The sequence below is a fragment of the Bos indicus genome, chromosome 2 (assembly GCF_029378745.1).
Source record: "Bos indicus isolate NIAB-ARS_2022 breed Sahiwal x Tharparkar chromosome 2, NIAB-ARS_B.indTharparkar_mat_pri_1.0, whole genome shotgun sequence".
NCBI lineage: Eukaryota > Metazoa > Chordata > Mammalia > Artiodactyla > Bovidae > Bos > Bos indicus.
Genome location: NC_091761.1, coordinates 21,932,845 through 21,958,702, shown reverse-complemented (window position 1 = coordinate 21,958,702; position 25,858 = coordinate 21,932,845). Strand labels below are relative to the sequence as shown.

The window sequence follows — 25,858 nt, the reverse complement described above, 5'->3', positions numbered from 1 at the left end:
ATTTATTAGAGAGATGCAAATCAAAACTACAATGAGCTATCACCTCATACCATTCAGAATGACCATCATCAAAAAAGTCTACAAACAATAAATGGAAAGAGTGTGTAGAAAAGGGAACCCTTGCGTACACCGTTGGTAGGAACGTAAACTGGTACAGACACTGGAGAACAGTATGGAGGTTCCTTAAGAAACTAAAATAGAACTACCATATGATCCTGCAATCCCACTCCTCAGCATATATCTAGAGAAAAACCTGGTTTGCAAGGATACATGCACCCCAATATTCACTGCAGCATTGTATACAATAACCAAGACATGGAAGCAACCTAGATGTCCATCAATAGATGAATGGATAAAGAAGACGTGGTACATATACACAACGGAATTAATACTCAACCATTAGAAAGAAGGAAATACTGTCATTTGCAGCAACACGAATGGTCCTGGAGATTATAATACTATGTGAAGTGAGTCAGACAGAAAAAGGCAATTATCATATGATATCATTTATATGTGGAATCTAAGAAAAATGATACAAATGAACTAATTTACAAAACAAACTCATTCAGACAAAGAGCAAATTTATGGTTATGGGGTGTGGGAGGGATAGATTGGAAGTTTGGGATTGACATGTACACACTACTATATTTAAAATAGATAACCAACAAGGACCTACTATATAGCACAGGGAACTCTGCTTAATACTCTGCAATAACCCAAACGAAAAAAGAATTTGAAAAAGAATAGATTCATGTATATGTATAACTGAATCACTTTGCTGTATACTGGAAACCAACACAACAGTGTTAATCAACTATATTCCAATATAAAATAAAAATTAAAAAAGTATCTATAATCCTTCATGTTTGCTTTTAATTAATTTGCCCAACTAGCCAGTTCTCTGTTATTATTATTACATTATATGTAATCTTGATTTTGTCTTAAAGAGCTATTTGAATTAAACATACCAAATGGAACATTGAATGATTTGAAGGAAGTAAAAGAAATACACAAGATGTCACTGTATTCTGTGGTGTGTGAAAATGCACTGCTCTTACATAACTATGCCTGGGAGCTAAGAAAGAAGCAAGAGCTTTCTTTAGCACCACAATCATGCCAGGGTTCTCAACTGCATCAGGATCTCTGCTACTGGGCAAGAAACAGTCTTGGTATGGATTCAGAAAAAATATCCACTTAGGGGTAATTTGTAATAACAGGAATAGTGGTTATCATGTACCTACACATATCAGGAATTCAACTTTTCTCATGTAGAACCAGAGGTTTAGAAAGATGAAGCAACCTGCCCAAGGTCACACAAATAGCAAGCAAGTTCCTAAGGGCAAGGACTGGATCTGAGTTATCACTCAATCCGGAGAGCCTCAGATGTAGGATACAGTCACTGCTGGTGGGGTGCCTGTGTCTGACTTTTAATGGCAGAGGTGGTTTTGTTTTGCTTAGTTTTTAAGTCGGTTTAAGAAATTTGCACTTGTGCACTTGCTCTCTCTGTTGCGATAGGATAGGGGCAGTTCTTAAAATGAGAGGTTGACCCAGGAGACAGTTAAAATTATTTTCACTCTAATATATGCTGACAACTTTACAGGATAATCATTTTTAAAGGATGTGGTATATTTATTTTTAAATGATGACCTCCCTAAGAAAGACACCTATCTTTCTTGTGGTAGATTCTTTATCAAATCCTTCCTTGTAAGTAATAATGGAGGGGGACTGTGTTATATAACACAGCAAAATGGGAAGCCTTCCTGTTTTTTTCTCTTTTATTATAAATAACACAATAACAAAAAACCAAACACCTGCCTAGAACAATGGAGTTAGGCCCAGTTGAATTTTGGCGGGGTGGGGGGCGGGCAGGTTTCACCAAAGGTACAACATACTCGTGGCTTCACCTTCTGAAATGAGATCTGACAGCTGTTCCACACCACAGAGCAATGTTATATAACAAGGCAGTGCAAGAGGCAAAAAAAGAAAACCACACTGAAGTGAGGCTTTGGTGAGTGGGTTGGTGGTTCAGCAGAGTGCACTTTCAGCAACCAAAAAACAGTCAATGGCAAGGCCACATGAATGATTATCAGTATGTAAATGCTCAGGACTTTCCCGACAATAAATCTCTGAGCTGGACATACTTATATATCACAGGCAGTGACCTTCTAAGTGAGCATTTGTGTGGGAGAGCACTGCTCCAGCCACAGACTCTGAATTCTTTTAGGGATTTCCCTGGAAGTCAAGTATGCCCCCCTCTCTCCTTTTTATAACACGACCCCGCAGAAACATTTTTTAAGAAACAAAGAGTAATTTCAATGGAAAGAGTCAAATTTTGAGACTTTTGACCTTATTAGCAACTCTAAAAAATATGTAATGCAATCCACTGTCCAACATGAGCTCTTCCTGAGCATAAATACTTTTTTAAAAAAACAGTGAGTCCAAGCTCATTTTAATTTTTTATCTCCAAAAAGGGAAGCAGACTTCTACTTTTTAATATGCTCTTTACAAACAACAACAACAAAAAACACCTAGAATTTTAAAACAGTATTGGTACTGAGCTATGAGTCACAATTGGTCCCACAGTCAGCACTTTGTGGTTATACAAAATCTGCTCATTAAAGTCACATGTTAAATTAAAACTTAGACATTACTGGAAGACAGAACCCCAAAAATGAAAGAATGTGTTTGTTTATGAAATTCTTGAACAGACCTACCCTTTGCTTTTTATCAATATTGACAGAAAGCATGTACAATGAACTTAGCACTAAAATGGCATCCTTAACAGGTCAATCTGTTTCTGCTTAACATACCAGAGGGATATATTTTAAAATCTCACCATTTTGAAAGAGTTCACATAATTTCCTGCTTAGGAACCTAAATGGCTATTTTTGAGACCAAACATGTATATAACTTGGTATTTGCAAAAGGATATATTTGGGATCATTTTCCTGATAAAAATCCTGTAAGACCAGGTGGCACATCATGCAAGACACTGAGGCCTAGGACCTAGAGGGACTGTTTAGGTCATAAACGGAAGAGGTAGTTAGGACTTACATCAGTGGTCTCAATTTCACTTTACATCAAAGACTGGTTGAAAAGGTCAAGTCTTTAATAATGTTGAAAGAGAGAAAACACTACTTGGTTTACCTTGAAATATTGGCAATCATTACACAGCCCATGCATTCTGGGATGTATCCTTTATCCCCAGATAATCTGAAGTTCATAAAAATCTTTTTCCCTATGGAAAAAGCTGAGCATATTGGAGGCTCGGTATTTGGCATTTTAGTAAAATTAATGCTAGTGTTAACAATCAGGAAAAATTGCAAATTTGGAAAGAACTGTCTTACTACAGAGCTTGGTGCATTCTATCTACTAAATAAATTAATAAACAAATGGAGGAGCAGGGTATCCAGCCTTATCATCTTCTGAAAACAGATACCCCCTAACATCAAAACTAATGCCATTTTGTCTACACTAACAGTATTCTTATCTCAGGAACTTCATCATAAAGTTGTATAACTATTGGGCAGTTACTATAGAAATGCTAGTGCATTTACCCATGAAGTGTAATTGGGTCTCCCACATACAATCTCACATATGTTCTCTGAATTAGGTTGCAAAGGACTGAACTTCAAGGTCTTGTATCATGCTATAAATGCAGGCAAGGTCTACACATACTTTGAATCTACACACACATTTTGATGAAAAATGATTAAAGTACAGTTGGTAAAACACAGTAACATAATAATTAAAAACTATACATATATACACATACACAAGGTGAAAGAAAATACTCAAAAAAAGTGAAGAGAAGCTGCTAAGTGTCAGCAGCATAAGAGTCCCATGGTAGCCATCCTCCTTTCATCATGGTCAATTCATTAGCAGAGGAGAAAAGACAGAAACTATGGGAAATGGACACCATCTGCTCAATCCAGATGCAACAGCACATGCTTCTTAGAGCCAAAGCTTTTTTACCAGAAACGAAAGGAGATAAGGTCTAATCCTTTCACAAAACATCCCACAAAGGTGGTTAGACATATTTGCATCACAAATAATAATGCCAAGATCATTATTAGTTGAGACCTTTTAAATATCAGTCAAGACTTTTACCATTGAGTATACACTGATCAAACAGAATACTAAATCAGCACTAGAGAAAATGGGGTTGGATTCTATCAGCTTTACTCAGCTATTCCTTAAAAAAAAAAAAAATCATGCTTAAAACATCTTCATTCCCTGAATAGCAAGAACAGTTTAGTCCAGTCATCCTACTTTTAAAAAGACATACTTTTAATATTGTATATTTCAAGTAATGTGCATTTCCTTTCTTATAAGAAAAGGTTAAAAATAAATATTCTTACCTTGAAATTGTGGACCTTTTCATATTTTGGAATTTGTTCGTTTTCTTTCAGAGTTGCTCTTCTAACAAGTGATGTCAACTGCGAATAAGCAAAGAGTTTCAGAGGTTGCCAGATTGTCACAGACGACTTTTGAGAACCCAGTTTCATTCCCAAGGCTGCTATCAATAAATCTTGTTGACGGCCCTCTTGTTTTGATTTGTGAACTGTAGCTCTATTAGTTTTCCTACCCGACCAAGACTCTTTGGATGGCATTTTGGAATTCACAGGAAATAAAGCAAACCTATATTGATCTATGTCTGTCGATGAACTCTATTCAGCTAACAAATGAGCATTCTTCCAGCCAGCACAGAGCCCTACCCTACAGAGAGCTGCAGAGAAACAGCACGGAGAGGTGGAGGAGGGTGATGAAGCACTTCTTAAAAAGAGGTCCACTAGCCAGAAAAATTCTTCTTTCTTCCTTTTTTTTTTTTTAAAGGGCTCTATATTTAAGCTTCTGAAAACTTAAAAGTCTGAACAGAAATAAAGAGTCGATGCCAACATACAAAACATTCAGCATTTCTCTTTCCTTTTTAAAGAGCCATGCAATTTGACAAATGATACATTTCTAAAAGCTTTCTTTTCTAGTCAATGTATTAATGTCCATTCTGAAGGAGAGATGCCTACATCCTGCCTGCAGTCAGTTTCAAGCAACTGACACCCTGGGAAGCCCCTGGCAGAGGGTGGGGGAGGGGAGGGACTTGGCAAGGAAGGCTGATTAGACTGGTCACCGTAAGAAAGGAGAGAACCAATGAGAATCAAGCAACAGTATTTAAGTACTGTATTCCTCAACTCTGTATCTCCCTCCTCTCATGTAAGATTTTTCTTGCTGGCTCAAGGCAAAAAAAAAAAAAAAATCAGTGGGAAGACAATGAGCACTGAATGAGTCATGCATCATTACAAAATGGATTTTTTTTTAACCTATTAAAAGCAAAGGAAAATTAACACACACGCACTAGGTTTTAAAAAGAAGGTACCACCTGCCAGGTAAATTATGAAAAGCTGATCTATAATTTGCCTTTGTGCATATGGACTACAGTTAGTTAACTAAAACCCAATTTTATTAAACATGAGCAAAAGCTGAAAAGCATTTTGATGAAAAACAAAAGGAGTTTAACTAGGTATCATACTATTTTCATGAAGAGCTAGGAGCACACCCTTGTCTGCACTGACAGCCTGGAACAGTCAGTTCAATCTCTCTACCGTGAGTAGTTTTATTGCGCATCTGTAATTTTAAATAGGTCCAACCATTATTTTAAATCTTAATCTCAACATTCTTCATTCAAAGAGCTCCAGGCCAGGTCACGGTGCAAGCTGGTTGGGAGCAGTCCCTCATGTACACAGGCCCCAGATGTAGTGTTGGACCCTGAGCTGTCCGTTTCCTGATACAGAGAGGCAAGTGCTGGGCAAGAGCCTCAAACCCAGCTCCATTTAAGAGCAATACCTACACAGTTCATTTCTTTAAAGCCAAGGGGCTGTAAACTTAGGTTTTCTCATATTGGGTCCCTCAACACCTCCCATCTGTTTCATCATGCTATAGTAATTAAGTGTAACCCATTCTGATTCTAAAGTTACATTGTATTTAAAGAATCAAAAATGCTATATTCAAATGAATTCAGTCCATCTGCTTAGATAAGTGCAAACAATTTATTTCAGATTTCATAGTCTGTAAGGACTATGGGGCTCCTGCAGATTCTAATTTAATTAGGGCATGAAGTGGTCCTTAAACCATGGCAGATATTGATAATACTGAATGACTGATTTAGAAACATACCCCAATATTTTTTAATTTGAGTCTATAGTTCCATCTTTTAAAATGATTTCTTTTTTAAAAAACACTTCTAAGTAAATAAAAAGGCAAACATTAACATTTAGATCTACAGATGTTTCATTTCCACAAATTTATACCCTTACCTGATTAATAGGAGACAAAAAATTTTTTTCCAAGTAGAAATACAATGGAAAGAACTTCCTTGCCTAACCTACATTGCTCTTTAGCTTAGACCTAGTTTGTCATGTGATGACTAAAAATAGAAAGGCCAGCCAATTCTTTAGTTACACACAACCTATAGCAAGTTTATGTTTTTCTCAGTGGGCCTGAAAAACACAGACTCTAAAGGCAAATTTGACAGTAATTTTTTTCTCCACATTATTTAACAATGAATGTTTAAATTACTAATTTAGAGACAACAGTTACCTCATGTAACCCAAGAAACTTTTTTTCCTGAGTATTTCTGATGAGGAAATACTTTATTATAGATCATCCCAGTCCTTCAGCTGTAGTAACTAAAATTCAACCACAGTATAAAAATATTCATAGTAGAGTTCTCCAGAAAATTCATGGCTGAGTAAAACTGAATATTTCTGTCACTGAGAGGTAAGGTCTACTAAGACTCTGCAGTCACTGTCTTTCCTGAGTAAGTGTTCTACTTATGAAAGAAATACTGGAATAATAACAACTTGGGCAACTATCCAGGGCACTAAGAATACAAAAAACAAGGGTTCCAGATGAAAAACTTCTTAGCTCCTCTCAACTGGCTGGAGGTCTTGTCACTATTACACCTTCTATAACTGCAACTGCATTTCTGCATTAATTTTGAGGAGCTCTGAAGTCAGAATTGCTAACTCCTGCATTCAGAATCAGTATCAATGTTCTGACATTCCAGACAAATGTCTACCACTCTTCCTTATGTTTTCTGGCCATATCTATCTACTTAGATGGATAGAGCATCTATTAATTATGACTATCATTATTAGGTACTTAGGCTCTAAGCACCCAGCTAAACAGTTTCATATATACAGAATCCCATTAATTCCACAGAAGAACTATCTATGAGGCATATATTACCCTCATTTTATAGTGGGAAGAACTGAGGCCTATAGAAGTTAACTTCCCCAAATTGTACAGCTATTAGGTTAAGTGATGGATAGGAGTTAGGCTTTTAAACACTATGCTGCTGCTGCTGCTCCTAAGTCACTTCAGTTGTGTCCGACTCTGTGCGACCCCATAGACGGCAGTCCACCAGACTCCCCCATCCCTGGGATTCTCCAGGCAAGAACACTGGAGTGGGTTGCCATTTCCTTCTCCAATGCATGAAAGTGAAAAGTGAAAGTGAAGTTGCTCAGTGTCCGACTCTTAGTGACCCCATGGACTGCAGCCCACCAGGCTCCTCCGTCCGTGGGATTTTCCAGGCAAGAGTACTGGAGTGGGGTGCCATTGCCTTCTCCAAACACTATGCTATATCCACTCAAATGAGAAAATGAAAGGAAACCATGGAGTCTGAGAGTAGTTGTTTTTTTCTCTCTGGTATTCAAGGTGTTTCTCTAGTTATTTTCTCTTTTCAGTTCTGAAGAGTAGCAATAGATTGTAAGACATAGCAAACAATGAGGAACACCGAATGGTAAGAAAAAGTAATCATCTCTAAGATCTAGATCTCAAGTGTAGCCCACAGTACATGCAGTAGGAAATGCAGCCCTCAGGCTCCATTCAGATATCCCCTCCTTCAGGACACCTTTGACCATTTGAAGCATTAGCTGTGACGTTACCCACCTGTGAACCTCAGAGTCCTTCACTTGTTCATTAATTACGAGACGTATCACCTTCTGCCTCATATCACAGTTGCCTATGTAGCTGTTTATATAGAACTAGGTCTTACACATCTCAGTTTAAATCCTGAATCTAGCACAGTAGCTGGTACAAATAAAGATTCAATGAATAAAAATCAAATGAAGGCAGCTATTTTTTACTGGAGGGCAGTGTATTACAATAAAAAATGTGATTTAAAATCAGAGACACTGAAGTTTGAATCCTGACCTTGGGAGATTTATTTGTTGCCTTGGTTATTACATACCATGGATAATAATCCTGGAGAAGGGAATGGCTACTCACTCCAGTATTCTTACCTGGAGAATTCCAAGGATAGAAGAGCCTGGCAGGCTACAGTCCATGGAATTTCAAAGAGCTGGACATAACTGAGCGACAAACACTTTCATGTTCATGGCTAGTAATATTTATCTTATAGGATACTGGACAGTTTGGGGATAATACATAAAGAAGAAAAGACTACAGAGAGTTCAGTTCAGTTCAGTTGCTCAGTCGTGTCCGACTCTTTGCAATCCCATGAACCGCAGCACACCAGGCCTCCCTGTTCATCATCAACTCCCAGAGTTCACCCAAACTCACATCCATCGAATCGGTGATGCCATCCAGCCATCTCATCCTCTGTCGTCCCCTTCTCCTCCTGCCCTCAATCTCTCCCAGCATCAGGGTCTTTTCAAATGAGTCAACTCTTCACATCAGGTGGCTAAGTACTGGAGTTTCAGCTTCAACATCAGTCCTTCCAATGAACACCCAGGACTGATCTCCTTTAGGATGGACTGGTTGGATCTCCTTGCAGTCCAAGGGACTCTCAAGAGTCTTCTCCAACACCACAGTTCAAAAGCATCAATTCTTCTGCGCTCAGCTTTCTTTATAGTCCAACTTTCACATCCATACAAGCATTCAATAAATGATACAGGGCTGCTGTGCCAAATATTAGCTGCAGAGTATGTACACTGTGTAATATAAGACAGGTTTCTGTATAAGTGAAAGTCACTCAGTTGTGTCCAACTCTTTGTGACCCCATGGACTGTAGAGTCCATGGAATTCTTCAGGTCAGAATACTGAAGTGGGTAGCCTTTCCCTTCTCCAGGGGATCTTCCCAACCCAGGAATTGAACCCAGGTCTCCCACATTGTAGGCAGATTCTTTACCAGCTGAGCCACAAGGGAACCCATTCTGTATAAGGAGTTAGATTAATCTGCCTTTGGTTCATACATACAAGCATGCCTGAAACTCCTGCTCTTCTCTTTATATTATGGTCTCTATCAAATTGCCCCAATGCTAGTTCTAATCCTATCTTTCAAAAGGCATATAATGTGTGTTAGCTGAAGGAGCAGGATGGGATGGAGCTAAAAGGAAAGAAGATTCTCAGCATTTGTTAAGATGTCAGGAACAATGTGTTATGCTTCATATCTTTGTCCCAGTTCTTGGTTATAGAGCCCGAGACATGTTGCATAATGGGTGTTTTATAGGCGAAGAAATGCTCACGGGTCATTTTTGCTGGAAACACCAGCAGTATTTTGCTTTGTATTTTGACTGGGAACCTTTGGCCTGTCTTGGACCTGACTCTGTCCATCCTTAACACAGATATCATTTCTGTATTCTGCTCAGATAAGGGTGACTAGGCTGGAGAGAGAGATGGGAAAGGAGCAGATCCCACAACTTCTCTGTGTCTACCTTTGTCATACCCTCTGCAGTTCAGAGAAGAGGACTGGGAAAGTGCGGGCTGGCAGTGTTGTAAGGGGGAAATAGGTGACCTTGGAAAGGAATGCATTTGCTGTTTTTCAAATAAAGAAATTTCTACCACTGACCCCACTCTGCTGTTGTCTAGTAACAATACTGGATTTGTGCTGAGTTAGCCTCTCATTTTCACCAAGCCTAGCAAAACAGGAACATGGGCTCTTGGGTCAGAGAGAAGTGCTGACCTTAACCCCTTCATCTACTGGCTGTGGTGAGTCTTTGCTCAAGCTACTGATTTAAGTGGATTAAAAGTACTTACATTATAGAATGACTAAGAATTAAATGAGATAATAAGCATTTTTCATTATTCCTAGCACAGAAAGTAATTAACAAATAGAAGTTTCACCTCTTTTCCTTCCAAGACCCCAGTTGTCCAAGTTCAGAGTTAGTCTAACCTGTGACAGTGATACACATTAAAGGCCCAAGGCCACTGTCCTAAGCAACGTGAGTTTCAGGTCAAACTGTAGCCACATGGTTTAGGCACACATCATAGTTCAGTTCAGTCGCTCAGTTGTATCTGACTCTTTGTAACCCCATGGACTGCAGCATTCCAGGCTTTCCTGTCCATCACCAACTCATGGAGTTTACTCAAACTCATGTCTATCAAGTTGGTGATGCCATCCAACCATCATCCTCTGTCGTCCCCTTTACCTTCTGCCTTCAATCTTGCCCAGCATCAGGGTCTTTTCATAGGCATCACCGTTCTGCAGTTTTTAAACTTACCATGTACTAGTAATCTGAACCCCTGGGCTCAAACTGAGTAACCCCTGTCCTTTCCTCCTTCCTGCCTCAAATCCTGCTTACATTAAGGTGCAGATGACTGATTACACTTCCTTTTCCACGAGTATCTGATTTTAGTATGGGACCAAGACTTAAGCCAAAAGAATAAATCTCCAGTTACTGAATGTCAGGAAATACTAACAGTAAGAATGTTTTCTAGAAAACTACAAAGACCTCATGCAAACAGTTACCTCCTTTGTAACATCATGATGACATCACGGACTCATGACCTCAATGCTCCAGTTAACTAAGCTAAATCAACATTCCATCCAATAAGTACCATAAAAGATTGTTCTAGCTGGCATGGCCCTAAGGCTCATGGACGTGTAGAGTAGCTGGATTTGCTTACTACTGGGTGATCTAAAACACTAATTCAAGTTTAGCAAATTCTGCAATTTCTACAAAATGTTGAAACTGAGTTATAAACAACAGCTCTTCCACAATCAAAATTTGTAGATCCAAGCAAATTCAGCTCACTCTAGATATACTGATTATTCATACTTGTGTCCCTTAAATTATCATTTGTAACCTAGTTTCTCTCCATTAGAGCCAAGAGTGGAATATATTCAAGGTACTTAACAATTATATGTCAGCTTACATTTATTAACTGACAACTACATGGCACTGTACTAGTAAATGCTTTACAGGTATGACGTAGTTTAGTTCCCCTTCATGGATCACAGCCTTGTCGTGGTGAAGGGGCTTGCATAACTCAATGAAGCCACAAGCCATGCCATGCAGCACCACCCAAGACAGATGGGTCACAGTGAAGAGTTCTGACAAAACATGGTCCACCAGAGAAGGAAATGGCAACCCACTTCAGTATTCTTGCCATGAGAACCCTATGAACAGTATGAAAAGGCAAAAAAAAAAAAAGATATGATGTTGAAAGATATGACTCCAAGTCAGAAAGTGTCCAATGGTAAGAGCAGAGAAATAGCTCCAGAAAGAATGAAGTGGCTGGGTCAAAGTGGAAACGCTCAAGTCCTGTGAGGTTCATGAATCAAGATAAATTGGACATGGTCAAGCAGGAGACGGCAAAAATGAACATCGATGAACACTGACATATTGGGAATCAGTGAACTAAAATGTACAGGAATGGGAGAATTTAATTCAGATGACCATTATATCTACTACTGTGGGCAAGAATCCCTTGGAAGAAATACAGTAGCCTTCGTAGGCAACCAGAGTCTGAAAAGCAGTACTTGAGTGCAGTGTCACAAATGACAGAATGACCTCAGTTCCCTTCCCAGGCAAGTCATTCAGCATCAGAGTAACCCAAGTCTATTCTGCAACCACTAATGCCGAAGAAGGTGCGGTTAACCAGTTTTATAAAGACCACTCAAACCACTTAATCCTAAAGGAATTCAACCCACAATACTCCTTACAAGGACTGGTGTTGAAGCTCCAAAACTCTGGCCACCTGATGCGAAGAACTGACTTATTAGAAAAGACCCTGATGCTGGGAAAGATTGAGGGCAGGAGAAGAAGGGGGTGACAGAGGATGAGATGGTTGGATGGCATCACCGACTCAATGGACATGAGTTTGAGTAAACTCTGGGAGAGAATGAAAGACAGGGAGCCTGGTGTGCTGCAGTCCAGGGGGTCACAAAGAGTTGGACATAACTTCGTGACAGAACAACAACACCTTCTAGAACTAACATCCAAAAGATGTTCTTTTCATAATAGGGGATTGGAATGCAAAAGTAGGAAGTCAAGAGATACCTGGAATAAAAAGCAAATTTGGAGAGGAGTACAAAATGAAGCAGAGCAAAGGCTAACAGATTTATCAAGAAAACATGCTGGTTACAGCAAACTCCCTTTTCTCACAACCCAAGAGATGATTCTCCAAATGAACATCACTAGATGATCAATAATGAAATTAGATTGATTATATTCTTTGCAGATGGAAAAGCTCCATACAGTCAGTAAAATCAAGACCTAGAGTTGACTATGGCTCATATCATGAGCTCTTTATTACAAAATTCAAGCTCAAATTGAACAAAGCAGGGAAAACCACTAGGCCATTCAGGTATGACCTAAATCAAATCCCTTATGATTATAGAGTGGAGGTGACAAATAGATTCAAGTGATTAGATCTGGACAGAGTACCAAAGAACTATGGATGGAGGTTTGTAACACTATACAGAAGGTATGACCAAAACCATCCCAAAGAAATGCAGGAAGGCAAAGAAGTTGTCTGAGGAGGCTAACAATTAGCTGGAGAAAGAAGAGAAGCAAAAGGCAAAGGAGAAAAGGAAAAGATATACTTAACTGAATGCAGAGTTCCAGAAAATAGCAAGGAGAGATAAGAAGACCTTCTTAAAGGAATAATGCAAAGACACAGAGGGAAAAAAAAGAATAGAAAAGACTCTAGATCACTTCAAGAAACTTGGAGGTATCAAAGGAACATTTTATGCAAGGATGAGCATGATAAAGGACAGAAACGGTAAGGACCAAACAGAAGCAGAAGAAATTAAAAAGAGGTGGCAAGAATACACAGAAGAACTATACAAGAAAGGTCTTAATGACCTGGAGAACCACGATGGTGTAGTCATTCACCTAGAGCCTCACATCCTAAAGTGCAGAGTAAAGTGGACCTTAGGAAGCATCACTACGAACAAAGCTAGTGGAGGTGATGGAATTCCAGTTGAGCTATTTCAAATCCTAAAAGATGATGCTGTTAAAGTGCTGCACTCAATGTGCCAGCAAATTTGGAAAACTCAGCAATGGCCACAGGACTGGAAAAGGTCAGTTTTCATTCTGATCCCAAAGAAAGGCAATGCCAAAGGGTGTTCAAACCACGATATAACTGTGCTCATTTCACAAGCCTGTAAGACTATGCTCACAGCCCTTCAAGCTAGGCTTTAGCAGTACATGAACTGAGAACTTTCAGATGTACAAGCTGGGTTCAGAAAAGGCAGGGAACCAGAGATTAAATTGCCAACATTCACTGGATCATGGAGAATGCAAGGGAGTTCCAAAAAACATCTATTTCTACATCACTGACTACACTAAAGTCTTTGACTGTGTGGATCACAACAAATTGTGGAAAATTCTTAAAGAGACAGGAATACCAAACCACCTTACCTGTCTCTTGAGAAACCTGTATGGAGGTCAAGAAGCAATAGTTAGAGCCAGACATAGGACAATGGACTGGTTCAAAACTGGGAAAGGAGTATGTCAAGGCTGTATATTGTCACCCCGCTTATTTAATTTCTATGCAGAGTACATCATGTGAAATGCTGGGCTGGATGAATCACAAGCTGGAATCAAGATTGCTGGGAGAAATATCAACAACTTCAGATATGCAGATGATTCCATTCTAATGGCAGAAAGTGAAGAGAAGCTAAGGAGCGTCTTGATGAGGGTGAAAGAAGAGTGAAAAGGCTGGCATGAAACTCAACATTCAATAAAAACTAAGATCATGTCATCCAATCTCATTACTTCATGGCAAACAGAAGGGGGAAAAGTGGGAACAGTGACAGGCTTTATTTTCTTGGGCTCCACAATCACTGTGGACAGTAACTGCAGCCATGAAATTAAAAGATGCTAGCTCCTTGGAAGGAAAACTATGATAAACATAATGTACTAAAAAGCAGAGACATCACCTGGCCGACAAAGGTCCATCTAGTCAAAGCTATGATTTTTCCAGTAGTCGTGTACAGATGTGAGAGTCGGCCCATAAAGAAAGCTGAGTGCTGAAGAACTGATGCTTTCAAATTGTGATGCTGGAGAAGACTCTTGATAGTCCCATGGACTGCAAGGAGATCCAACCAGTCAATCCTAAAGGAAATCAACCTTGAATACCATCAGAAGGACTGTCACTAAAGCTCCAATACTTCGGCTACCTGATGTGAAACGGTAACACACTGGAAAAGACCCTGAGAGCGGGAAAGACTGAAGGCAAAAGGAGAAGAGGGTGGCAGAGGATGAGATGGCTAGATAGCAACATGGTTAGATGTCTGACTTAATGGACATGAACTTGAGCAAACTCAGGAAGATAGTGGAGAGCACAGGAGCCAGGCTGCAGGACACAGGGTTGCAAAGAGCTGAACATGACTTAGTGACTGAACAACAACAAAGTAGCTTAGTTGTTAAAACAACAGGGCAGGTTTCATTTTATAGATAAAGAAACAGAAACTCAGATTAAAGTCACCTAACTAGTAAGTGGTGAGAATAGGAGCTGAACTCAGGTCTAAGCGACTTCAGATTCCGTCTTTCCTTTAAACTCTCCTGCCCCTCATATTACCTATAGTTAACATGCAATTTGGAAAGGCTATCATTTGAATAAGTTTCTGGATGATTTATATTCTAGTATCCCTCAGATCACTAGCCAATTTAGTACTGCTTATATTTAAATTTATAGCATCTACCAGATTCATCACCTCTTCAAAATTTTCAAATACATTTTAAGTCAAACATTAGAGATTTCTACACAGAACTCTATAAATTCCTGAAGTTATATTGGAATAAGTAACTTTTTATGTTGCACAGGAAACTTTTAAATCTGACCAGGGCTCTAAATTTTTATGCTCCTGGCATGAGTCACATTGTAATTTCTAACTGAGTCGTCACTACACAGGGCTCTAGCATTAATGTAACCTCTCTCTAAACAGATAACAATAAGGCACAGCAATGCATTCATTTCACTGTATAATAAATTTAAACTACACTATATTAACATTCACACTACCAAACTCTGTGTACTCTAACATGTTCTTTGACTTACATGAAGCAATTACAGAAACATAAGACATTTAAAAACACAATGCAAACAAAAAAGCACAGCCTTGCATTCCTTATCCTTGCAAGAAACAACAGATATGATCAACTTCTCCAGACGACAGTGTGAGGAAGTGTTTTGCACACCAGGCCAAGAGGAGCGGGTGGAATGGCACACAGCCTGGTTACCAAGCCTGGTTCTGACTGATATCAGCCAAGTCCCTGAACTTTTTCCTAACTCCCAGATCTACTAAATGAACTCTGTGGTCTTCTCCATATTTTAAAAAGAAATTCAAAAGGAAGAAGGAAGGTTCACACTCATTCAGCACACAAGGATGTAAAAATGTGACTGTCCAACTGGGGAAAGGCCAGCTGGCTATGAGCGCATCCCTTCAAGGTAGCTCTGCCTAATGTACTACAGGCTTTTGTATGGTTTAGTTCTGCAGGCTCAGAAACTTAAAATCTGTCAGCAAGGAGGTCACATCTATTTCTCAAGAGCAGACTGACATAATGCCAAGCTCATGAAACTGAAGGTAAAAGCAGAACGATGGTTGTGTAGTTTATATGAGATATAATGATCATAAAGTGGGTGACCAACATGCTCTCTTTTGGGTAGCATACCTACACTGGAAAGAAAAAAATCATTAGGAAGCAGAGAATAGAATCAGACAAGTGAAGTGGGTTAGATGAACTGAATACAGAATGCACAGATATCCTTTGAATCTTCTATAAATAGGATGGCCCTGCCAGGGAACTAGAATGCTCAGTACCCATTTATTGAGAGGTACCTTCATTTTAGGTCAATACTGAGATTGGCATAAGCAGCTTCTAGCTCTGTGAGTCTTTTTCCAGGTGTGTCTTTATGATGACTCTGCATAGTTCTGTTCAAATACCTTAGGTGGTGATCTTAAATTTCTTTCATAGAACAGTCTTATTTTTTTCATTTACAAGTTCTTAATGGACACTAGATTGTAGCCCTGGTGTATTGATAAACAATTTTATATAATAGGTGCTTTGGGAAGATAAAATAAATGGCAGATATTTCCTGGTGTGGAATCATGTAACAAGTTAATATACACATGTAATTATATATAAAATTACATAATAAGAGTAAAATATTCTAGTCTAACAGTCTCCAGTATTCAGCCATTGGCAACGATAGTTGTATGGGGATCATAACATTTTTCTTGGTTCTTCCAAATGAAAAGTTGAAAATAGCCTCCATAGGAACTCATTCCCAATTTTCCCCCTAAATGAACCTGAGGGCTAATTAGGGAAATATGTCATTAACATTTTGGTTTTTGTTTTACCCAAATTTTTTATATCTATTACTTGCACAGCTTAAAGAAACACTTTTATTGTTCTGTAACAATAGAGGAGATGAAATGAGAGAAGCTCTGACAACAAACTACCGCACAATTGCACTCATCTCACACGCTAGTAAAGTAATGCTCAAAATTCTCCAAGCCAGGCTTCAGCAATACATGAACTGGGAACTTCCAGATGTTCAAGCTGGTTTTAGAAAAGGCAGAGGAGAAAAAAAAAGAAAGAAAAGGCAGAGGAACCAGAGATCAAATTGCCAACATCCGCTGGATCATCAAAAAAGCAAGAGAGTTCCAGAAAAACATCTATTTCTGCTTTATTGACTATGCCAAAGCCTTTGACTGTGTGGATCATAATAAACTGTGGAAAATTCTGAAGGAGAAGGGAATACCAGACCACCTGACCTTCCTCTTGAGAAACCTGTATGCAGGTCAGGAAGCAACAGTTAGAACTGGACATGGAACAATGGACTGGTTCCAAATAGGAAAAGGACTGTGTCACCCTGCTTATTTAACTTATACGCAGAGTACATCATGAGAAATGCTGGACTGGATGAAGCACAAGCTGGAATCAAGATTTTCAGGAGAAATATCAATAACCTCAGATGTGCAGATGACACCACCTTGTGGCAGAAAGTGAAGAAAAACTAAAGAGCCTCTTGAAGAAAGTGAAAGAGGAGAGTGAAAAAGTTGGCTTAAAGCTCAACATTCAGAAAACGAAGATCATGGCATCTGGTCCCATCAGTTCATGGGAAATAGATGGGGAAACAGTGGAAACAGTGTCAGACTTTATTTTTTTGGGCTCCAAAATCACTGCAGACGGTGACTGCAGCCATGAAATTAAAAGATGCTTACTGCTTGGAAGGAAAGTTATGACCAACCTAGACAGCATATTTAGTCAAAAGCAGAGACATTACTTTATCCACAAAGGTCCGTCTAGTCAAAGCTATGATTTTTCCAGTAGTCATGTATGGATGTGAGTGAGAGTTGGACTATAAAGAAAGCTGAGCGCCGAAGAATTGATACTTTTGAACTGTGGTGTTGGAGAAGATTCTTGAGAGTCCCTTGGACAGCAAGGAGATCCAACCAGTCCATCCTAAAGGAGATCAGTCCTGCGTGTTCACTGGAAGGACTGATGCTAAAGCTGAAACTCCAATACTTTGGCCACCTCATGTGACGAGTTGACTCACTGGAAAAGACCCTGATGCTGGCATTGAGGGCAGGAGGAGAAGGGGATGACAGAAGATGAGATGGTTGTATGGCATCATCGACACAATGGACATGGGTTTGGGTGGACTCTGGGAGTTGGTGATGGATAGGGAGGCCTGGCGTGCTGCAGTTCATGGGGTCGCAAAGAGTCGGACATGACTGAGCGACTGAACTGAACTGAACTGACAACAATTAGAGACTTTAAATACAGTGCAAAACTCTGGGATCATGGCTGTTTCCACTTTTTTTCAGAGAGCTTTTGGTGGTAATATACATAAGGAAAGTACAATTAAAAAGCTAAAAAGCAGACTCAGATAGACATCAGGAGTATTTTCAGATTTTAAACTGCCATAAAGGGTTATTTCATGTTATTGCAGCTCAGTGAACATTTCACAATCACCAATTTAACAGAAGCAAGCCAATGAATCAGAATAAAAACTAGGCATTATATTATCAGTTTTCTCATCCCTCTACTGATTTCAACTGATTAAGATGAAGTGTATGTGATTTGGTTATTAAAAAAAAATGTGCTACTGATTTTTTAAAACTTGAGTTATAAAAGCATATTTCCTATATGCCCAGTTTGATTAGAGTATTCCAAATGTAATTTATTGATGGTGAAGCCATTCCCTTCTCTGGGGATCTTCCCAACCCAGGGATCGAACCCAGGTGTCCTGTGTTGCAGGCAGATTCTTTTACCATTTGAGCTGCCAGGGAAGCCCAATATGTATAGTTTGATTAGGATATTACAATTATAATTTATTTTAATATTCACTTTAAGCCTCAATAAAGACAAATGTGGGCTCATGGGATAAAGTGTATTCATGAAGTTCAAATTGAACATATTTCTGAAAGCCTATTTTTAATATTTAAAAATGGCAATAGTGGCCTGAAGGTAACAGATTTAACTTTCATAAATAATTTCCCTGAGAAGTATGAGAATAATTCATAGATGTGTTAATCATGCACCTCACTGCCAGATATTAATTTGTCTTTTCTTTGTAATGACACTACCACATGGCAGGTTTTACATTAAGATAATGATGTTGAAAAGTAAAAATAACCTGCATCTGGGCATTTTTCTAAAATAAACATTTCATATTGGGTCCATGATGTTTCATCTCATGAAATTTCTGTTAGTTCAAAGGATCCTAATGAAACTAAGAGAGAACAACCCCTAACTTGGATGTTCTTTTTCACATAAGAGATAGATTCTTTCATATATATATATATGTAAATGTATGATATATATATATAAAATATAATTGTATTAGATTCTTCCATATGAACCTTGATATCTCATGAGTGATTTGAGGCATCTAGACCAGGCCCCCAAATGATCAGCACATTACAATATTAGACACAGGAAGTCAGACTACAATCAACTTCTTGCGAAAAGGAAGAAGGAAAGATTAAAGGATTTAACATCTATTTTTCAGGGATATTTTAATGTACTAAGAGGGATCTACTTTGCCGTTTCCCTCCTCCACAAAGGATGGGTTAATGGGAGATAATTTAAGGAGCAACTGAAGATCTCAGGCTGGTAAGATCAAATGCTACTTAAGGCGCTCCTGCCAGCTTCAGCTAATGCGTCATTACCTTTTCCATCAAAAAGTCGCCAATAGCAACCAACCTTGAACAGGGGTGTGCAGGGATCCACGGGTGGCTCTCCAAGTTCCCCAAACGTACCCATGTAAAAACGTTTTTGACTAATGACTCCTGAGTAAAATCGATGCTCTGGGAAGATGAGTCACAGTGATCTTTAAGTTTAGCATGTCCCTGCCTAGAAACAGAAATCACCTAGTTTCAGGAAAGCAGGTGTGGGTGACTGAGGGTGCCTTACAAAATCCCTTCCAACAGTAGGCCTGATTCTGTCACCATGGTGCACAGCAAGAAGTAATCAGTGAGGTAAATGGCTTCATAATCCTGTTCTACCATCATTCTACAATAACTTCAATTACTGTATTCTTCTGCCTGTTCAGTTTAAAAAAATTTGGGCCCAATTCTTACACTGCCTCCAAACCAGCAGCACTTGTTTAGACAGAGTTTTAGATTCTAAAAGTGCTTTTTTCGTACATATTATTTCACTGTATTCACATACATTATTTCACTGTATCCTCACGTTCCTATCTTGCAGAATGACAGTGCAAAGATGTGAAGGTACTTGATCAAGGGCAGAAATTGATAAGCAAAGCAGCAATGGTGGGGCCTCCCGATTCAAACCTATTCTCTGTCTATTCCCCCTGCTTTCCTGAGACCTGGAGATAAGATCACTCAATATGTAAGGAGACTGACTCTTACTTTAGTAAGGCTCTGGGCTCCAAAGACCCAGAACCATCAGCAAGCAGAAATATTCACAGCTGAAAATTACCTTCCCCAATTCAGTGCTAAGCCTGACAAATGGTTTACAACATCCAGAGAAGTAAGGTCAGCCTTGGTGATTAATTTCTGGCATTTAAAAAGCCTTTTTCATTATTTTGAGGGTAGTGGGTAAAGTGATATTTCCTTTTCCTGACATATATGCAGCTCCTTCATCAAATGTCTCCCAGGACTTCAAGGGAAGTTACTGAGCAGCATGCCTAGTTTTATTTTTGCACTGGGTTTTCATGGTTGTTTTTGTTTTTGTTTTAGATAAAAACAAGTCAACAAAACTACCTTTCAAACAAAGGAATTGAGAGAGGGGTCTCTTGAGCAACTAATTAAGCTGTCTTTAGAAATAGGTAATTAAACTTTCCATTTAAATTCACCAGACATACATAATTTACAAGGTGGAAAGCCATTCTAATCTTATGGGTAAACAATCAACTAAGGCTTATATTTATAATAGAGATTCCAGAATGGCCACTGTCATGAGTAATTATAATATGCATTTTTCTTTAGAAGAATTTGGGTTCTGGACATGAGGTCTGGAAAAGTGCAAACACTGCATATAGCCCACAAATTCATTAAAAGAAAGTACAGAAATGGTCAATGCATATATTACCAGCTTGCCCCATGGCTCACTGGTAAAGAATCTGCCATTCATGCAGGAGATGCAGGTTCAATCCAACTCTCCATCCCAGCTCTCTCTTGCTCTCCATCCACTATGAATGTGCCTTCCTAAGCCTTCTAATGCCCAAACAACAGGGAATTTTGCTGAACACATCATATAGTTGTTTTTTAATCAGAAATAGTGCACACAGAGAGCTGCTATCTTATTTATAATAGCCAAGATACCGAAGCAACCTAAATGTCTATCGACAGATGAATGGATAAAAAAATGAAGTGTGTATATATAAATATACATACACACACGCATACAATGGAGTATTAATCAGCCTTAAAAAGAAGAAATATCATTTGCTGCAAAATGGATGGAACTAGGGATCACCATATTAAGTGAAGTAACTCAGAGACTTTACTTTGCCAACAAAGGTTCATCTAGTCAAGGCTATGGTTTTTCCAGTGGTCATGTATGGATGTGAGAGTTGGACTATAAAGAAAGCTGAGTGCAGAAGAATTGATGCTTTTGAACTGTGGTGCTGGAGAAGACTCTTGAGAGTCCCTTGGACTGCAAGGAGATCCAACCAGTCCATCCTAAAGGAGATCAGTCCTAGGTGTTTATTGGAGGGACTGATGTTGAAGCTGAAACTCCAATACTTTGGCCACCTCATACAAAGAGTTGACTCATTTGAAAAGACCCTGATGCTGGGAGGGATTGGGGGCAGGAGGAGAAGGGGACGACAGAGGATGAGATGGCTGGATGGCATCACCGATTCGATGGACATGAGTTTGGGTGAACTCTGGGAGTTGGTGATGGACAGGGAGGCCTGGCGTGCTGCGGTTCATGGGGTCGCAAAGAGTTGGACACAACTGAGCGACTGAACTGAACTGAACTCAGAAACACAAAGATCGTATGATATCACATATGTGGAGTCTAAAACACGACACAAATGAACTTACCTATGAAAGAGAAACTGAGTCACACACACAGAAAATAGAAAACAAACTTAAACTTATGGTTACCGAAGGGGAAAGTGATGTGTGTGTGTGTGAGTCGCTCAGTTGTATTTGACTCTTTGCAATCCCATGGACTGTAGCCTGCCAGACTCCTCTGTCCCTGGAATTTTCCAGGCAAGAATCCTGGAATGGGTTGTCATTTCCTTCTCCAGGGGATCTTTCCGAAAAGTGATGGGAGAGGCATAAATTGGGCTTGCCCGGTGGCTCAGCAGTAAAGAATCTACCTGCAATGCAGGAGCCACAGAAGATGTGGGTTCGATCCCTGGGTTGGGGAGACCCCCCTGGAAGAGGGCATGGCAACTCACTCCAGTATCCCTGCCTGGAGAATTCCATGGACAGAGGAGCCTGGGAGGCTACAGTCCATAGGGTAGAAAAGAGTCAGACACAACTGAAGTGACTTAGCATGCATGTAGGCAAAAGGCATAAATTAGGAAGTTGGGATGAACATATACACACTGCTATATATAAAATAACCAATAAGGACCAGCTGTGTAGCACAGACAACTATACTCAATATTTTATAATAATAGAAAAGAATCTGAAAAAGAATATATATATAACTGAATCACTGTGCTGTACACCTGTAACTAATACAACATTGTAAATCAACTACACTTCAATAAAAAATAAATTCAAAAAATAGAGAGCTGCTGTTTCTAAACTCTCCTATTCAATCTGTTTCATCACCCTTTAAAACAATTTAACAAATTTTAATCTAAAGTTCAGTGTTATTTATAGTTAAGTAGTTAGGAGCTTGGCTTCTCTGTAAAAAGAATCTCAACTTCACTTACTAGTTACTGGATCTTAGGAGAAGTCTCAGTTTCTTCCTCTGTAAAACTGGAATGAGGATATAACCTACCTCACGGAATGAGACAATATATGGAATGTATGCAAAGCCTGTATGTTCAGTTCCCAGAATGCAGAGAGCTCTCAAAGATCAGGTGGTGGTAGTGTTGAGGACACTGCTGACATCATTAGCATCAGTCTCATCATCTAACACGATGCGTGGAACAAAGCACATACTGAATATTGAAGGAACGAGCACCCTGTCAAAGTACATTAGCAAGCCTTGCTGAATTCTTCAGATTTATAGAGAAATGCCTATCTGAACGGCGCCAGCTTCTGGTCTTATGATATGGCCAGAATAGATTTAAAAACAAAGAAAATGGCCATTTTAAACAATATCTTCTGGCTTGATTTAAAAATAAAAAGTAACTGCTGACCAGAGGTGCAAACCAGCAAAGCATCTTAAATAATTTTTCCTCATTTGACAGCCGAAATGTATGCAAATATGAACTGGAAACATGTTAAAGAGAAAATGTGTGACAACACAGGTATCTTAGCAACACAGCTGACTACAGGATAAGACCGAATTGAAAACATTTGTTGTGTTAAGAGAACAGGTGCCACCTGAAATACAAAGGATGTCTGAGAGTCATGAACTGCCATTTTTCAATTCCAAAGATGGTTGAATCATGGTTTAAATTAACATGCAGGACCAAAACAACTATTATTGGAGGAACAGTGCAAAGTGCCATGAAAATATATGGATGAATGAAATCCCTCATTGCTGCACTCAATATGCCAGCAAATTTGGAAAACTCAGCAGTGGCCATGGGACTGGAAAAGGACACTTTTCATTCCAATCCCAAAGAAAGGCAATGCCAAAAATGTTCAAACTACCACACAATTGCACTCACCTCACACGCTAGCAAAGTAATGCTCAAAATTCTTCAAGCCAGGCTTCCAGATGTTCAAGCTGGATTTAGAAGAGGCAGAGGAACCAGACATCAAATTGTCAACATCCGACGCATCATCGAAAAAGCAAACGAGTTCCAGAAAAACGTCTACTTCTGTTTTATTGACTACGACAAAGCCTTTGACTGTGTGGATCACAACAAACTGGAAAATTCTTCAAGAGATGGGAATACCAGACCACCTGACCTGCCTCCTGAGAAATCTGTATGCAGATCAAGAAGCAACAGTTAGAACTGGACATGGAACAACAGACTGGTTCCAAATCGGGAAAGGAGTATGTCAACGGTGTATATTATCACCTTGCTTATTCAACTTAAAAGCAGAGTACATCATGAGAAATGCTGGACTGGATGAAGCACAACCTGGAATCAAGATTGCCGGGAGATATATCAATAACCTCAGACATGCAGATAACACCATCTTTATGGTGGAAAGTGAAGAGGAATTAAAGAGTCTCTTGAAACTGAAAGAGCAGAGTGAAAAAGTTGGCTTAAAACTCAACACTCAGAAAACTAAGATCATGGCATCTGGTCCCATCACTTCATGGCTAATAGATGGGGAAACAGTGACAGACTATTTTTTGGGGCTCCAAAATCACTGCAGATGGTGACTGCAGCCATGATATTAAAAGATGCTTGCTCCTTGGAAGAAAAGTTATATCCAACCTAGACAGCATATTAAAAAGCAGAGACATTACCAACAAAGGTTCATTTAGTCAAGGCTATGGTTTTTCCAGTAGTCATGTATGGATGTTAGAGTTGGACTATAAAGAAAGCTAAGCGTCAAAGAATTGATGCTTTTGAACTGTGGTGTTGGAGAAGACTCTTGAGAGTCCCTTGGACTGCAAGGAGATCCAACCAGTCAATTCCAGAAGAAATCAGTCCTGAATATTCATTCATTGGAAGGACTGATGTTGAAGCTGAAATACTTTGGCCACCTGATGCTAAGAACTGATTTATTAGAAAAGACCCTGATGATGGGAAAGATTGAAGGTGGGAGGAGAAGGGGATGACAGAGGATGAGATGGTTGGATGGCATCACTGACTCTATGGACATAAGTTTGAATAAGCTCTGGGAGTTGGTGATGGACAGGGAAGCCTAGCGTGCTGACGTCCCTGGGGTCACAAAGAGTTGGACATGATTGAGCGACTGAACTGAACTGAAAATCCCTCTGTACTGATGAGTTCCAAAAGAATGTTATATGGAAAAGGGAATTTGGTAATATCTACCTTTAATGAGCCTAAAGTTTATTTTTCTTCCTATGAACTCAAACTCAAAACTTGCTGGAAAATTCCAAGATGAAACTATTTTCAAATGCATGAATTAATAAGGAAGACATTAAGAAATATGATGTTAAAAAAATAACTTGCCTAAAATATCTCTTCCTGCAGGATCAGCTGTACATTTTTAAGTGGATGCTTTAGTTGCCTTTTCCAGTGTTGGAAATATTAAAGCATGTCATCATTTGAACAGCGTTTTCTCTGTTGTCTTCCTTTTCAAAAGAAATTGGTTTTGAGATACTAAGTATAGATTTTACTGCAACATTTTACACCAGTCGTACTGGTTTTTTTTTTTTGAACATCAGTACATTAAATGAGTTACTGTGGGTCACATATTTAGACAGTTTTTCCTAACTCTGTCTCTTCTGTTGTTTCTACTCTGGATTATGTTTAGAGTTTTATACCCCTACATTTGAAAAACTATCCCAAAGAGAGAGTCAGCATCATAACAAATGATGTAAAAGGCAATTGGGACTTTGTGGGGATGGTTTTCTCTAAGAGAAGTATTGTTTGAGTTGCAAGCGGAGTTGGTGGCTTTCTCCATGGAATACTATTTTTTAACTGGGAAGAACAACTAACATAAATGCTGATTACTGAGACTTGGAATTTTCTCAAAAATGAACAAATGAGCCTGCCACCTCAAGGAAAATAACATGACAGTCAGTGATAAAATCCAAACATGCAAATGAAAATAAGAACTCTGTAGACTTTGTGTCTGCCACACTGAATGTGACGGCTTCCCACTACTTAATGAGTTTTCTGATGAAATGAATGATGGATGATACTAAGAAATGTGATTTTGTATCATACACAGAAATGTTTCAATGTTTCAAAGTCCTAAATAACTCAGTGAACCATTATTTTCCAAATTACCAATGCATGTGGTTAAGTTGAAAGATCCATTCAGAGTTCAAGACAGACCAATGGATTTTAGTGTAACAGAATAAGAAATGCTTATTTACAACATTTCAGATTCTATATTGCAAGTAATCTTTAAGAAACTACACTTATCCAGTTTGGTGTATCAAAGAAAAACATCCAAATTATC

At 39.0% G+C, this 25,858-nt stretch overlaps 1 protein-coding gene across 5 annotated transcripts in view; it reads right to left on the bottom strand.

The window, feature by feature from the left end:
* The window catches only part of CHN1 (chimerin 1), a 202,106-nt gene that overhangs the window by 43,169 nt on the left and 133,079 nt on the right, over window positions 1–25,858 (bottom strand). For 4 of the 5 annotated variants that reach the window (XM_070803164.1, XM_070803162.1, XM_070803165.1 and 1 more), the window contains one exon: window positions 4,362–4,439. In XM_070803164.1, coding sequence (XP_070659265.1) covers window positions 4,362–4,439 — 78 coding nt within the window. Of the gene's footprint in view, window positions 1–4,361; window positions 4,440–8,580; window positions 8,602–25,858 lie in introns of those variants that run through there. The other variant, XM_019970514.2, reaches the window with a different exon arrangement.